The following is a 15,219-nucleotide window of genomic DNA, read 5'->3' as shown; positions in this document are numbered from 1 at the left end:
TTCCCTGAACCGTAGATTGCTGGGAGCTGAGAAAGGATCCTGGGGACGGATCACTGCACAGTTTTTCCCTAGGAGCCGTCTTCTGGGCACTGCCTGAAGAATATGCTGTTCTAGTCTGACCCAGTATGGCCTTTCTTATGGTGTCATGTTCAGAAGTCATGCTGAGAGCACTTAGGAAGAGGACAGAATGGAGAAAAAAAAAAATCTCCCTTCAGGTTAACAACTTGCAAGTTTTCAGGGTTTCTGCATTAAAATCCTCTTTTGTATCTAATTAGAATTCAGATCTTTTTCCCTCATCAGCTTCCTTAGGAAGAGCACACACACTGGACTGCACTACAATCACGGGCATTTCAATGCCTGCGGTGCCCTTAATTGGTGAAGCTTTGCACAGTGCAAAAGCAGAGCACTGATTTTCAGTAGTTACTGGACTCAGGTTTGCTTATGCTACAAGATGCATTTTTGGCAATGAATGTTTATCTGCCATGGGGCAGGATTGTGATTGCTAAAGAGGAGAAGCTGGTTATTCTGTTAAACTAGGGGAATCTGGTAAAGCACACACAACATATTACTCTGCTAAAAAAAAAGCCAAACATAGCCAGTTTACAACGGTGGAAAATAATCGATTTTGTGCTTAAGAGGCAAGTCCTACCATAGCTGTGACATCTTAAAAGATGCTCAGCATCTTGAGGACTTCTCCATGTGCCCTGATTTTTTTCACCTTGACCTCTGGAGAGTGAACAGCATTGTACAGGGAGAATCATCACTGGCACATTTGGTGGACATCTCAAAACAGGGGTACACTTAACTCCTTTGAAACAGCTAGTATGCCAGCTAGTTTTACATAGACCTCAACAGACTGCTTGCTGGCTGAATTTAGTTATTACGTTATTATTTTAATAAAGCCTAATTTGTAAGTTACAGGCCACAAAATCCTGTCCTGAAAACGTTAAGGCCAGACTGATAAAACACAGCAGCAACAGTCACACAAGGTGATTACTGGGTTTATTTATTTATTTAGTGGGATACAGGGACATGCTGTTTTTTGTTGTTTTCTTTTGTGAAATGATCTGGACAATTCGATGTCCTAGAGTCTGGCAGACAGTATTTCAGTTCTTGTTGTTTATCATTATTTAAGCCATGTTGCCCAAAACTGTGGGTGCAAATAAATGAAAAAGTTGTGGAATGCAACGAACCAATTACTTTCTCATAGTTTGAAACACAGATAATTTGTTTCTGTGAGTTTGTTGGACTTTTTTTTTTTTTTTTTTTCACTGAAAGCATTCACATTGATGACTACACTGGAAATACCAAAAATAGTGGTCTTGCACTGACACCTCACTCTGGGGGCTCTCATGCTTTGCCACAATGTGGGACTCCACTTTCAATTAATAACTTTAGTACCTTTTTTTCCCATCCTAATTGTACCAGTCATCTCCCCTCCTATTTGCAATAGCTAATATCCCTATGACAGCCATTGCTTAGATGAGAAAGCAGCATTAGGAAAGCATTTAATGAGCATTAATTGCTTCTTAATATGATTTAGCTGCTGGAAAGAAGGCGGCTGAGCTAGCTCCATGTGACCAGCAGCCCCACAGGCACCACCACCAGACTCTTTGAGATGCAATCGTGTCAACCTGGGGGGCAGCAGCCTTTCACAGATGATACCCACAGCTACATTTTCCTTTTCCAAATTAGCAGCTAAGTAGGTTTGTAGGAACTCAGCAACAAAGTCATCATGACACCACCTGGCTGATTACTGATCTCTTCCTTCTGTGTAAGCCAGTAATTATCAGTTCCCACTGACTTTGGAAGCTAATGGGAGTCAGAGGCTGGGGGATGCTGCCAAGATGCAGCAGCTTCCAGCTGTCAGGAGGACGGATGGGACACAGTCTCAGTGTACACTGCTTGGTCTTTGTCTTCTCATGTATGGCATACTTGGCATGTGTGCCTTTATCATTTTGACCCTCTGAGTCATGTTACTTGACACCATTGCCTCTGACATGGCAACATGATGCAAGAGAAACTTTATCTTTGAATCCAGCATTCCTAATTTTGATTCCTGATTTACCATTGATTCTCCTCTCACCCTTCAGTTAGGTCATTTAACCTCTCTACTAAGCTGCTCTGCAGGAAATTAAGTCTGGTAACACCCAGAGATATTGTGACAATCAATCAATAAGTGTTTGTAAAGTTGTTGGTAAACAACAAGCACTAAGTGCCAAGTCTAATTTAAACCAATATGGTTTATAATCTTCCCCTTTTCCTTGCAAGAACTTTAATATGACACAAAGATTAACCTTCTGATCTGGGAAAAAAAAAAATCTCTGCTGATATTATAAACTGGTGTTGGCAACAGACCTCTAACTTGAAATACGATGTCCTCACTGACATCACTAAATTTCCCATGGATTAGCTGACAGTGATACTTGAGGACTCATGGGAAAACTGTGTTGCAGAGGAAAATAACAGTGAAGGAAAAAACCAAATAGTTTTCTGGACTGTAATTCTTGGTCGTCTTTCATTCAGAGCTGAAATAGAACACCAGTAGACTTTCTAAACCGAAAAATTTGTTGTTTTACATAGAGTATTTAATGGATATTATGACATAGTTGATAATAACCACTAAAATAAGCAGGAACCTTTAAGTTTTACAGAGGTAACAGTGGGATTGACATTTCTAGTTCATGCTAACCAGTGAACATATACTTATCCTAAGAAGCTGGACTGTTGGCCCCTACATGTTAATATATGTCAACTGGATTTATAGGATAGGCCTGAAGCTGAAGTACATGTTTTGGCAATGGTGATGAAATACCTTCATGTTCAAGACTTTTATGACTCATGACAACCTGAAACCAGTAAACTACTTGAGGACTTCAGAAGTCTTAACACTGGCTTTGTTTCTCTATTACGACTAAGTACTTCAGAGCCAAGAAGAAGACAGAACCGTGCTCACAAGGTGACCGTGCACTGAACCAGTCTGATACCCGCTACCCCCCGGTGACAGCAGAGCACAACTGCTGCTGGCTCCCTCCCACCAGCACCCACAGCGCTGCTCACCAGTGAGCTCACAGATACCCTAAAAAAATAACTAGATATTTCCTGGCATACCCCATCACAGCTGGTGCCATTCCTCTGGTAGACAGTAGGCATGCTGCTTCTCACTGCCCTATCTAACCGCTTACCAGTCACAGTATCAAGTCCCTTGTTACTTATACAGCTGCAGCAGAGCTCTTATTTTGAGGCTTTCCAGACATTGTTTGAGGAAGAAGAGCAGCTTCCAGGCTTAAGGGAATGCTTGAAGATACAAAAAAAGGAAAAGATAGGGAAGGTGTCAGCTGGCTCACAACTGGAAGGCTGCTGTAAAGTGTAGCATCGCTGCTGCCCACTCACTTAAAAACAGTGGCCTAATTAATGGCACCTTGTCATCTTACTAGGTTTCTCATAGCAATGGCTGGCCTTATGAAAACAATACTAAGTACACAATTAGGCAAAAAGATGCTAGCTTACTATAGAATCATTCTTTACCAAAACCACTGCAAATACATTTTATTACAGGCATTGAACGTTATTTATAACTAAGAGCTATTCAAGCAGCTCCGACCTCGCTGCACCAGTCAGAGGGCATGGCAGGCTCCGGGGCTCCCCGCCAGGTGACCCCCGCACACCGATGCCTCACCTCCTCCGAGCTGAAGTTCCGACAGTATTTAACTCCCTCGCACCGCGGGGTAACCGCGCTGCCACTTTTGCTACCGAGAAGCCCGCCCGAGCGGCCGCCAGCGAGGCCGCCCCGGTCCTTCCCTCCCGCCGCGGCAGCTCACCGCGCCGAGCCGGCACCGCCGCCCCGGCAGCGAGCGGGGAAACCGCAGCTGCTGCCGAGCCGCCCCCTGCACGGTGGCCACCGCCGCCGCCCTGCGGGGACCTGCCCGGGGAGCGCCGCGCTGCCCGCCTGAGGGGCGAGTTCGGCGGGGACCCGGGCCTGGCCCTGCCCCTCAGCGCGACCACCGGCGCTGCGAGCACCGGCCGCGGTGGAATGGGGACTGATGGCGGCGGCGCAGGGCTGCGGCCGCCGAAACGGGCGAGGGGCGGAGCAGAGAGACCCTGTAGCTGCCACGGCCTCCTCCCCCTCCTCGCCGCCTCCCTTAAATACTATGGGGCGGCCGTAGCTGCGGTGGGCGCCGCTGCCGAGCGCACGATGCGAGCTGTCATCGCCTTGGCCGCGGCGCTGGGCAGCCTGCTGCTCGGCGGCTGCCTCCTGCGCCTGGGCGGCCAGCAGCCCCTCCGCGCCAGGTAGGGCGGCCGAGGGGTCCCCCGCTACGATGGGGCTGCGGGGCGGGAGAGCCTGGAGCCGGCGGGGGAAGCCGGAGTGGGACGCGGCGAGACGCCGCCGCCGGGAGCGGTGCGCGGCGGAGCCCGGCTGGGCTGGGCTGGGCTGGGCTCGGGTGTTGGCGGCGTGTGAACGATTCGTGGGGAGGAAAGCGGCGCCGCTCCCGCCTGATGATGTTTAATCACTGGTTTTGACAACTTTGTTTTCCCGTCTCCTTTGCCAGGGGCTGGGAGGAGGACGCGGGAGGAGCTGCTGTCACGCCGAAAGTGGTGCGAGCCCTCAGGTCCCCTCTGCCGTCCCTGCCTCAGACCGAGAACAGGTACGGGCTGCCCGCCGCCGGGCACCGGCACCGCGGGTCCGGCTGGAGGGGTCTACAGAAGCAGAAATGTGCCTTCACTCCAATTCGTGCTTCCTTTGCTTTGGCAGCTCAGTCAGAGAGAGCGCTGAAGACCTATTAGACCAAGGAAATGAAAATTCACTTGAACTGAAATAAATTATTTGCTCGTAGGCCCTCTTAATGACAGCTGTCACTCTGCCCTTGGTTTTGAGCCCGATAACATGTTGCGTGAAGCAGTTTTGTTAGCATATGATGCAAAAAGTGCTTGCTGAATGGCATGTTCCAGGTATCTTTTATTCTTCTTTCCAGGAAGGTGAAGCAGCAGCTGGGTAACATTATTACCATTTTTGTAATGTGTATTTAGTTTAAAATACAGATTTCTCCTTTGAAATCAATAGGATGAAGGCCAGAAATATGAAGCATTTTTATGTTACATAGCATCTTACTTTGTAGGAGTCCTTTCACTTGATTCCCCCATCTTGGTCCTTTAGATCAGTGTAGATATTTGCATTACAGCCTGTTATTTTATACTGTGAAGTTTGATATGAAAATAGTTTGCAAAATTAGCTGTGAAACCAGTCATGTCTTAATATGCAGGCTTCAATATTAACTACTATTTTCGTGCTCTTGAGTCTTCATACAATGTAGAAAAACAGTGCAGAAGAGGGTAGTGTAATCCATGCTAGAGATTACTATGTAAGAAGTCATTCACAAATATTTTTTCTATAGTCTTTTACTTTATATGGCTTAATTAGCATTGTTGTTCCAATTATTATATGTTAATATAAATTATAGTCAGAAACACATGATAAAAATTACAAAGAACTGGGGAATTGGTTCTTTAATGGGAACTGTGATGGCTGGCTATACTGAAGTGAATGGTCACAATGCAGTTAACCTTACTGAGGCCACCATTTCACCCAATCTAGCTGAATTTGGGGTTGAAACAGCATGTGCTTTCCCTAAGTGAATGCAAGTGACATTAGTCAGAGTAATCATTGCAGCGTATCCGCACAGTTGGTTTCTTAACATGTTTCTGATGAGAGATCCTGTGTGCTCCTTGGCTCGAAATTTTGAACTTTTACAAGTTGCAAGTTTACAACATCTTTCAGAATTAGAGTAAAGCAGGAAAAGGAACAGGAACATTTGCAGCATTTTAACTGCTGTTACGTGCCTCTAGCCTGCTTTTCTTTCCTGTGCTTCTTTTTTCCCCTTCTGCTTTTTTTTTCTTCTTTTCCACTCCTTACAATTTATTGGTTTTGCAGTATGTGCTCTGTTCTGCTTTGAGTTTTGTAGCTGTCACTCTGTTCTCCTCTCCACTCTGTTTTGTGTTATGTCTGTGGTTCCCTCCACCCCATCTTCTCATACTCCTTTTCCCTTTCTGAGCTGCAGTCTCCTTTCACCCAGCTCTGTGTGCTAAACCATGGAGTCAAATTGAGTAGAAATGCGAGCAGAGAGTATTTCAGAGAACAGAGTCCAGCTGCTTCCCAACTGCTGTTAGTACAGTCACAAACGGAGCAAAGAAAGTGGAAGCAGCACATACTAAAGAGGGCTGAAAATCTTTGGCATGTATGGGTCAGTTCTTAATCTCTATAATAGGGCGTGTGAGCATGAGATTTTAAATACACGTTTTTCCTTAACACACTTGGAGGATTTTGGCACCAATTTGGAGCCAGTTTTTATCAATTTGAAATTGTATTTTTTGGTAACTGAGTGACCACAAAAGTGTGACAAGTGAATTATTCATTTAAAAAAAGTTTCATTTTGCTCTAGCTCCTATAGCTGTGGTGTCTTCGGAGGGAAGTCTTGATGGCTGAATCCAAGAGAGGATGTTCTTTCTCACCTGAGTGACTATGCTCAGTAAGCTGGCCTGCCAGGAGCTTGTGGTGCATGTTTGGGATATGAGGAAGGAGAGAGAGCTGCTGGACTGACCAGGAACTGTTACTTAATCCAGGGAGCAGCTGGACTGGGCATAGAGCCATGCTGGAGGGGTTTGATCCAGGCAGCAGCTGGACTGGGCCTGGGTGAGGGCCATGCCGGAGAGATTTGATCCAGAGGGCATCTGGACACATTCAGGAGGTTCAAACCAGTCCCTCGGTGATGGAGATGGATGGTCCAGTCAAGAGGAATTCGATTCCAGTTTGCAGTGGGGTTTTGCTGCCATATCCATGAGTAGAGCAAAAGTACAGAACAGTCCCTCATTGGAATAGGTTGTGTAGGGCTGACTAAATTTTTTATCATGTGAGGCTATGTTGATGCATAAAACTAGGAAAACTCTCTTGTTGCAGACTCCCTGAAGTATGGTTTTCCTAAAGTACCCTGACAGTTTGAATAGCGTTGTTGTGTTGCTGACAGCAAAGTCCTTTCCTGCGTAAGAGTGAGAGGATGTGCATGGATGTTGGGTTAGAATGTGATCTCTTCCTCAGTGTGATGCATTTTTCTGGTAAGTGTTAGTGAAGTTTCTTTTTCCTGGTTTTCCTGTAGCAGAGACACAGGCATGGATTCCAGAAATTCTTCTGAAATAACTAATTTATTCACAAGGTACAGCATAGAGCAGCTCAAGCTGGGTGCCTGCTGGAGAGGGACCCTCAGTGAAGAAAAACTTGGGCAATTATACCCCCACAATCCAAGCCCTCACCCACTGTGTGTCACTCTGAGCCAACTGCAAAATTAGAGTCTAGGGTCTCCCTGTTCTTCATTGGATCTCTTAATTTTTGTCAGGCAGGCCGTCAGTCAAAGTCCTGACCTTCTGTTGCTATTTTGTGCCTGCAGCTGGAGAGAAATAAGTTCTTGGCAATAACCAAAACATTATTCTGTGTCTCATCTTCTGTTAGATACCATTTTGTTCCTTCACTTATCTCCAGGGGTGCAGCTCCCCTTATCTTCTAGCTCGAAGACTCTGAGGCCTTTTTTACTTAACAAAGCAGAAAGTGCAAAGGTTCACAGCTTGCAGAAGTTATGCTAAGCAAACTTACTTATGCTAAGCGAATTCTATATAAGCAGTTTCTAACTAAGTTCTATAAGCAGCAGCATAATCAATAATTTAATAAGCTAAGGCAGTCTATTCCCTAACACAAGCTAAGATTTTCTCACCAAGTTTGGAGGGAGGATCTGGGAAAGGAAAAAACTGGCCATTATCTTTCTTTGAACTCCAAGTATATGCCAATCTTCAGAATGGCAAGCTAATCTTATAGTGATTTCCTTTGCTTTTGGAGACATATTTGTAACCAGACATCTCCTGAAGAATCTCTAAGACCCTGTTATTTGGTTGCCTTGCAATACTGAAAGCTAATCTGTTGTTTTACTTTGAGTAATTCTTCTAAAAGGATGAAACTGAAAAATGAAAGTATGAAAAAGAGAGGATGGGTTCAGACTGCCATAGGTATTTAGGGAGCTATTATTCACAGTGGTGTTTAATTAGATGGTGACTAGGCACCTAAAGTTCTCTGAAGATCTGCATCTTAGTAAATAACCTTGAAGATGTGGTTTGTGTCTTACAGGACATTTCTTACCACTTTTTCTTGTTAGATAAATCGACTGCCTTTACAGTGTGACTTCCAGTTTTTGTCTTGCGTTTATTTTGCAGCCTGCTATGCTTCTTACTACAGTTTCTTACTAAAACCAAGGTCATTGTTAGTACGATTTCCCTAGTAGTCCCCAAATTTATTCACGGAACCAGTATAATTTACACTGCAATACTATGGTTCGCTGGTAAATCCTAGTGCCTGTGCCTTATACCATCCTCTCAATTTTAAACTGTGCCTGCAAATACCGTTTAAACTTGCTTAAGCCAACAGTACAACCAAAACAAGTAGTCTTGCACTTGTCTCACCTTTAGACACTTGGTGCTCCCTCCCCACCTCTGTGCTGGTATATTTGTGTAGTCACAGCATTAATAGCAAAATAGAAGGCTCAGTATTGCTAGAGCTTATCGGGGAAGGTGACAATAATATGAGGAGCTAGGTGGTCTTCTCTTTGTTATGAGGCCAAGGGTGTGCTATGTTAAGCTTGGGCAGAAATTCTAGCTCCTTTTGTACTGCCCAGGAATATATAGAAGATAAATAATGCCATCTCCTACAAGGGAAATGAAAATAGTCTTCTCAAGCACTATTTATGTATTCTTTATATACAAGTAATAACAAGGCAGCAGTACCCTGCACAACTGACCGCCACTACTCTGTTATTCTGTTTGTGTCATCAATTTTACAGCATTCACTTACTATTTCCCTTACTTACTGTGTCTTTGCAGGTCCAAGGCAAGCACAGTGTAGAGGCTGTTGGGGTAATTGAACAGTGGGAGGAAGTGATTGAGGAGCTATGAGTAAACAAGTTAGTATTATTACAGTGTTCATAGTGTTGGTTTCTCCATTTCCTCTCTCAGCAGCAGGTCTTTATGCAGGCCTAGGGAATAAACAACTATACTTAATTAACTGTGCTACAGAGACCTGTACATTCTGTCTCTTGTCAAAATATTGCATTCTGGCAGGGAGGGAGAAGGGGAAGAAGAGACAGGCTATTACCTCGATTATGAACAGTAGCTTGGTATATTGCACAAATAATTTGCTACAGTTTAGATCAGTCGGCACCGGTGGCCACTTCACTAATTTTACTGCTCTCTTAGTATTTTTTTCCTTCATCCCCAAGAGATGCATGCAGACATATTTTAGGAGCGCATTTCTAACACATGCCTCATGTATTAGTTCTGTCTAAATGAATAGATGTTCAGCTGAAAGCCACTGCCAGGACACATTTATGTTCTGACAGTGGTGAAAGGTTTCCCAGCCTCTTTCTGTTTACTTGGTCCAAATGAAACTGCTCTGTCATTCTGTCTATCGTGTACTATTGTAACATCATTTTAGTGTAAGCACCTTATTCTTTTCACTTTACCCACTGTGAGACTCTGAATGTTGTTTGTCATGTTATGTGTCATGTGGTTTATGGATTTTATAAATAAAAAGTATCTGATGTTATGTACAAGTGGTGAATGCACCAGAAGGTCTTCCAAATAATTTCAAAATGCAGCTTGTCTTAAAGACTTGATTTAGCATTCCTTAGATAAGCAAAACCTGCATGGGAACTTGAACAAGAATTGTAGGATCAGTCTCTTTCATAGTTACTGTGATTAATGTTACAAGACAAATTCTTACTCCTATGGCTTGATAAAGCCATTTTTATAGTCCATTTCACCAAGCATTTAGATTGTGTATTGTCTTACTAATCAAAGTGTTGTGAACCTTAAAAATGTCACTATATTTTTATCGTCTGATGCATTGACAGTAGTGTCAAAGATGAAAACAATTAAGAGCACCCTTCCTAGGGAAGTATGGATTATGTTTTTTAATACTATTCAACTAATAGTCTATGAGATTCAAATATAAATTAGTCTTTTCAAGGAAGAGGTTAAGACAGAAGGTATTCACAATCTGGATAGTGTTGTTCAGTGCCAGTTTGGTAGAAGGGTGGAAATGTGCAGTTTTGCATGCAGAAGTTTTTCTTTTTAGCAGGAGATGCTCAGCTGGAGCAGGGTTCGGAAGTCCAGTGCTGCTTCAGGCAGACAAGAGCAGGAAGCCATACAGACAGTGCAACAACTAGTTCTGCTGGGCACAGAATGAGTAAAGCTAATGAGTGGGATTTTTCCTTGCACTCAGTTTGGACTTAACTTCTGCTGAAATTTGGGGTGAAATTCCTGTTGCTTTCAGTCCAGTTGCAGACAGTCCAGTTCTGAGCTCTTCTGAAAATGTCATCCCACACTCTTTCAATTGTTTCCAGCTGATTTTGTGGGAATTCTGGAGCACTAGACTTCTGGTCCTGGACATATCTTTATGTTATGGTATAATTCACAGCACTGTATTTCCTTTTTCCGTCTGTGGGGTTTTTTTTGTTTGTTTGTTTTTTCCTTACCATTCATTCTTTTCTTCATCTATCTTATGTCCAGCCATTTTCCTACTCTACTAACTGTTTGGGGTTGAGTTTGCTTTTTTTTTTTTTTAAAAGAGCCTCCCTTTTCTTTTCCTCCCTGTACAACTGCTCCCCACAAACTCTGTGTTAACTGAGGTACATGTCCTCTGGTGATTACCTGCACTAGGGCTCCCTGTAGTCTCAGGACTGAATGTTCCAGGTGCAGCAAAAGGAGTCGTGGACTTTTCATATAGTTTCCCTATTTCTTATTCTAAAGGTGGGTGCAATCCTCGTTTTAAAGAATTTTACAATTTAAGGAACTGCTGTCTTCCTGAGAGATAGATATAGATAGATATAGAATAACAACGTGCTGATAAACGTGGCACATGGTCTTAATCTAACTGTGGATTTATTAAAGTACAGATGGTGTACTTTCTGAGTTCCTAGGAAGGATGTGATCCTCAAGCTGTTTGTATATGATTAAAAAAAAAGGAAACTTTTTCAGATTGTGGCCAGTGAGGTTGGCTTTGAGTACATCTTAACTCTAAGAGAAATGCAGCAGAAATTTCTGTTTCATCAGTTTTATGAGTTCAAACCAACAGAATAACATGGTTTCCACTTCAAGTTCTCATCTAGTTTAGGAGTTTGAAAAATTAGTTGAATGTAGCCTGGTATCTGTGTTTTTAGGCATATTATCTCATTTCATTGCAGAAGTTTTAGTGCAGTTCTAAGTATTGAAGAACGACTGTCATCCACTAGGTCAGGTAAATTCATTTAGTGATAAATGTTGCCTACCGTAGTTGTCCTAAGTGATCAGAAATCTAATCTGAGTCTGTCTGCACAACTCTGCAATGAATAATGCAGCAGAAGTCTGGACTGGCCCTTGCACACCCTTCTCTATCTGAATGCAAAAAATCTTTCACTCCTGAAGCAGGGGCCACTCAGTGAAACAGAAATGTAGAAATTTAACTTTTACTAGGAAAAGTCATTGCTTTGCATATCTTGCAAATAAATAGTTTTATTTTTTATCTTTTTGCACCATATAAAGTCCATTGAGTAAATTTTGTGTGGAAATAGCCACAGAAGATGCATTTTGGTGATCTTGTTCCTACCTTATATGGATAAAGAATTTGGATTAAAATTAATATCTGTTTTTCCTCACAGTTGTGCCATTTCCACCAATCTTTACATGTGCCATGGAAAGGGAAGGAAAGACTCATTCCTTTTTTTCTCCCCTTGATGGTTGTAAAAGTGATTGTCAGGATTTAATGACAAAACAGAACAGGGATTTATTTTGCTCATTCTTTTTTATCCTTGTAATGGTTCTCTGCACATGGTTGAAACACTTGTGGGAGAATGTTCGTTTTCTGACGGAGGCTGTGAATGCAGCGAGCTGCTCCGGCCTGGCCTGCCTGGCTCGGCGTGGCAGGAACGGCTCCTCTGGCCAGTGGTGCCTCACAGGGCTGGGGCCACTTCTGAAACCAGCATCCAGCAGCCTCATTTTGAGTTGTATTGAAAGACTTATTTACACCAATAACATGCACCTGGCTTATGATATCAATAGTTTGTTTTGTTTGTTTGTTTTTGTTTGTTTGTTTGTTTTTAAGGCTGTGTTTATACTGCTAAGCTTTGCTTGTAGCCATTTCTCATACTTCAAGCTGCAGAAGAATCATTTGAGCTTACTGAGTTAAAGAAGCAAGAGAGAGGAAACATTACTTAGTGCTAACTAACTGTGTTTGAGAACTGGTATTGGGTTCTTTTGTGAAAGGGCCCACCTGGTTCTTTGGTGTAGACAGAACCATTCAGGCTGCAATAAACCTGTGTGTGTAAATGGTATATGCAGAATATTTGCTGGCACTTACTGTGTAAGACCTGCTGAGTTGTGTGCTTGATCCTCTGAACCGCATGCTCTGAGAGCCCTCTGCCCTCGTGTTTCTATGTCACTCCTTGAATTAGATAAGGAGCTGTATGCAAGATCAGTCAAGGAGCTCCCAGCAGGTAGTGCCAGCTGTTACTACTTATTAAAGACACTGCAGAACTCAAAGGATAGAGGTTTGTATGGTATTGTCTTATTAGTGCCCGCAACAAGGGGTACGCAGACTGCCTATGGGGCACCGAGTGTATACTGGGAAGAAGTTCCTGATGGAAAGAACGGGGGAGATCTGATGTCTCTCCTCTGAATTGCTCCTGTGGAGTGACTGAATCACTAGAAATTCATGGGCAATGGAAAGAGAAGGTGCTCTCTCCCTATTCCTCCCCTGTCTTAGCTGGGAACATACCATCAGTTCAGTAGCAAAATGAACAAGCATTTATTCTGCTCTTTCTTCTTCAGTCAGTTTTCTTATGTGAATTGTTTAAGACTTTAGTTGTTTAAGAAGGCAAGTCTTAGGGAGCAACCTTATTAATACCTTTAGGGAGGGTGCAAAGAGGATGGAGCCAGGCTCTTCTCAGTGGTGCCCTGTGACAGGACCAGAGGCCAAGGGCACACACAGAAACACAAGAGGTTCCCTCTGAACATCAGGAAATGCTTTTTCACTGTGACAGTGACTGAGTGCTGGCACAGCTTGTCCAGGGAGGTTGTGGAGTCTCCAACCGTGGAGATACTCAAAAGCAGTCTGGACATGGTCCTGGGCAACTGGCTCTAGGTGGCCCTGTTCAAGCAGTAGGTTGTACCAGATGATCTCCAGAGGTGCCTTCCAACCTCAACCCTTCTGTGGTTCTGTGGCTTGAAATGGCATCTTTGCCAAGTAAGAGCTACAAAACCAGCTTGCCAGAAATCCTGTTGCTAAGTGGTCTCTGTGTTTTAACAGGTGAAGGTCCTTGTTAGTAGAAGGGATGATGGTTCAGAAGCAGAGTGTGTTGTGTGCGAAACAGGAAGGCCCTTTCCCATGCATGAGTGCCACTTTACACAGATGGCTCAGCCGTTCTGTGTTTCTGAGAGCAACGCAGGTTGTGTTCACTGCTGCAGCTCACACCCCTGAGGGAATGATCCAGCATCTGTGTCTTCTGTGTTTCTAGTTCTGGTTGGGACAAACATGCAGTGTCCAAGTGTTCCGTTAAGTGGTGAATCAGTGGAAAGAACCCAAATGGATTGGGGTGTGGGGAGGGGAAGATGGTCAGAAGCAAGGAAAATAAAAATGCTGGAGGGAAGAAACTTAATAGTAAATGGCAATACACACAGCAGAAGAGTGGTGAAGGAAGATGGTGATTGTGTGAGACTGAACCTCAATACAGGGTGAACTGAGGTGAATGAAACAAGACCTTGGTATCTCGATCATTTACTAATTTACAGCTCAATCTTCTACCAGGACTGCAGTGTGAGAGGACCACACAAGGAGTTTGGTGAAAATAAGACAACAGGAATTAAAGATCACTGTCTGGCACTTGCTTTGGTTCCTTCTGCAAATATTTATTCTCACTGTGTAAATAAAGAATAAACGAGGGAGGAAGTATTAATCTCCAGTCAATAAGTAAAGGTCCAAATACAAAGATCCACTTCACCTCTGTGTTTCTTACGCATATTATATTGTCTCTGAATATTGCATTTCATCAACAACTTCAGGAAATCACATCTGCTAAATATTTTACTGGTGAATATTTTAAATATCTCCAAAACATAATGTTCAAGAGGTGTCCGATTTAATTTCTTCTTTTTTTTTTCTTTTTAAATTATATTTTCTGATTACAGTGTGAAGCAGAAAATATAATTCAGACTATGAAATAGAGTTACTTTAAAGAATCAAATATTTTATAGTCACTAGCAGCAAACTCCCCTTTTATACAAAAGCTTCACAATAGAAGTCAATAAGATTTCTTTGGTAATGTTTTCAGCTAAATCAACAGTTATTAATCTTATTGTCATAGCAAAGTAAATGTGACAGCATTGTCAGAATATGTTCTTTCTTTTAAAGTTTGTTGCTTTTTCTCTTCCCTGCCCACCCCCCCCCCCCATTTTTAACAGAACAACTGTTAATAAAAATGGAATTTACCAGCTTGAACAGGCTTCAAAATGTAAGGCAATTCAGGACAACATTTTGTCATCATCTATCAAGAAGAAAAGGTAGGTGTTTGCTGTGCATTCTGCTTTGTTTGTTTTAAATAGAAGGGTAGAAGATTGTCCTCTTTTTACATAATTCTCGATGATATTAATGTGGAGCTATACAACAGGAAACTGAAATTGTTCAACCAATGATTGCCTGCATTTTTTTATTTCACATGGATTAGATCTATTCAAAGTTAGAATTTTTTTTTCCCCACAGCGTAAGTCACCAAGATTTCTCCTTGCCAGTTAGCAACATTTTATTCCAGGATATTCGCAAAAACATTGAAGAGAATCTGTGAGGTATAATTTAATTCTTGAGTGTCTTTTTCCTGATTGGTGAACACTCCTGCTATGAGAAGCCTCAGTTAATGGATTCTTTTTAGCATATTCACTAGACTAAGTACGGAAATGTACTAGTATAAAAACTTACTAATTGATTGCTCTCATTATAATAACTATTCCACAGGAAACTAATAATTCAATTTTAGATACATTGAAAAAACACCCCAGATTAATGTTGAGTTTCAGCTTGCTGTTCTGCCTTTTCCTGACATGGAAAAAAAAATCTTTGACATCAGCCCTGCTCTAATTCCTTGCTATTTTCTAATGTGAAAG

The 15,219-nt window shown here is 42.7% G+C and overlaps 1 protein-coding gene across 6 annotated transcripts in view; it reads left to right on the top strand.

The window, feature by feature from the left end:
* The first annotated feature begins 3,883 nt into the window (after positions 1–3,883).
* The window catches only part of ST8SIA6 (ST8 alpha-N-acetyl-neuraminide alpha-2,8-sialyltransferase 6), a 47,305-nt gene continuing 35,969 nt past the window's right edge, over positions 3,884–15,219 (top strand). For 3 of the 6 annotated variants that reach the window (XM_082046196.1, XM_082046194.1, XM_082046193.1), the window contains exons 1-3: positions 3,885–4,290; positions 4,551–4,646; positions 14,524–14,622. In XM_082046196.1, coding sequence (XP_081902322.1) covers positions 4,034–4,290; positions 4,551–4,646; positions 14,524–14,622 — 452 coding nt within the window. In that variant the 5' untranslated portion in view covers positions 3,885–4,033. Of the gene's footprint in view, positions 4,291–4,550; positions 4,647–14,523; positions 14,623–15,219 lie in introns of all 6 variants that reach the window. The other 3 variants (XM_082046195.1, XM_082046197.1, XM_082046198.1) reach the window with 3 other exon arrangements.

The sequence above is a fragment of the Streptopelia decaocto genome, assembly GCF_964273445.1.
Source record: "Streptopelia decaocto genome assembly, chromosome: 2".
Taxonomy (NCBI): domain Eukaryota; kingdom Metazoa; phylum Chordata; class Aves; order Columbiformes; family Columbidae; genus Streptopelia; species Streptopelia decaocto.
The sequence above is the reverse complement of the archived record's forward strand: the minus strand, read 5'-3'. Positions and strand labels throughout refer to the sequence as shown.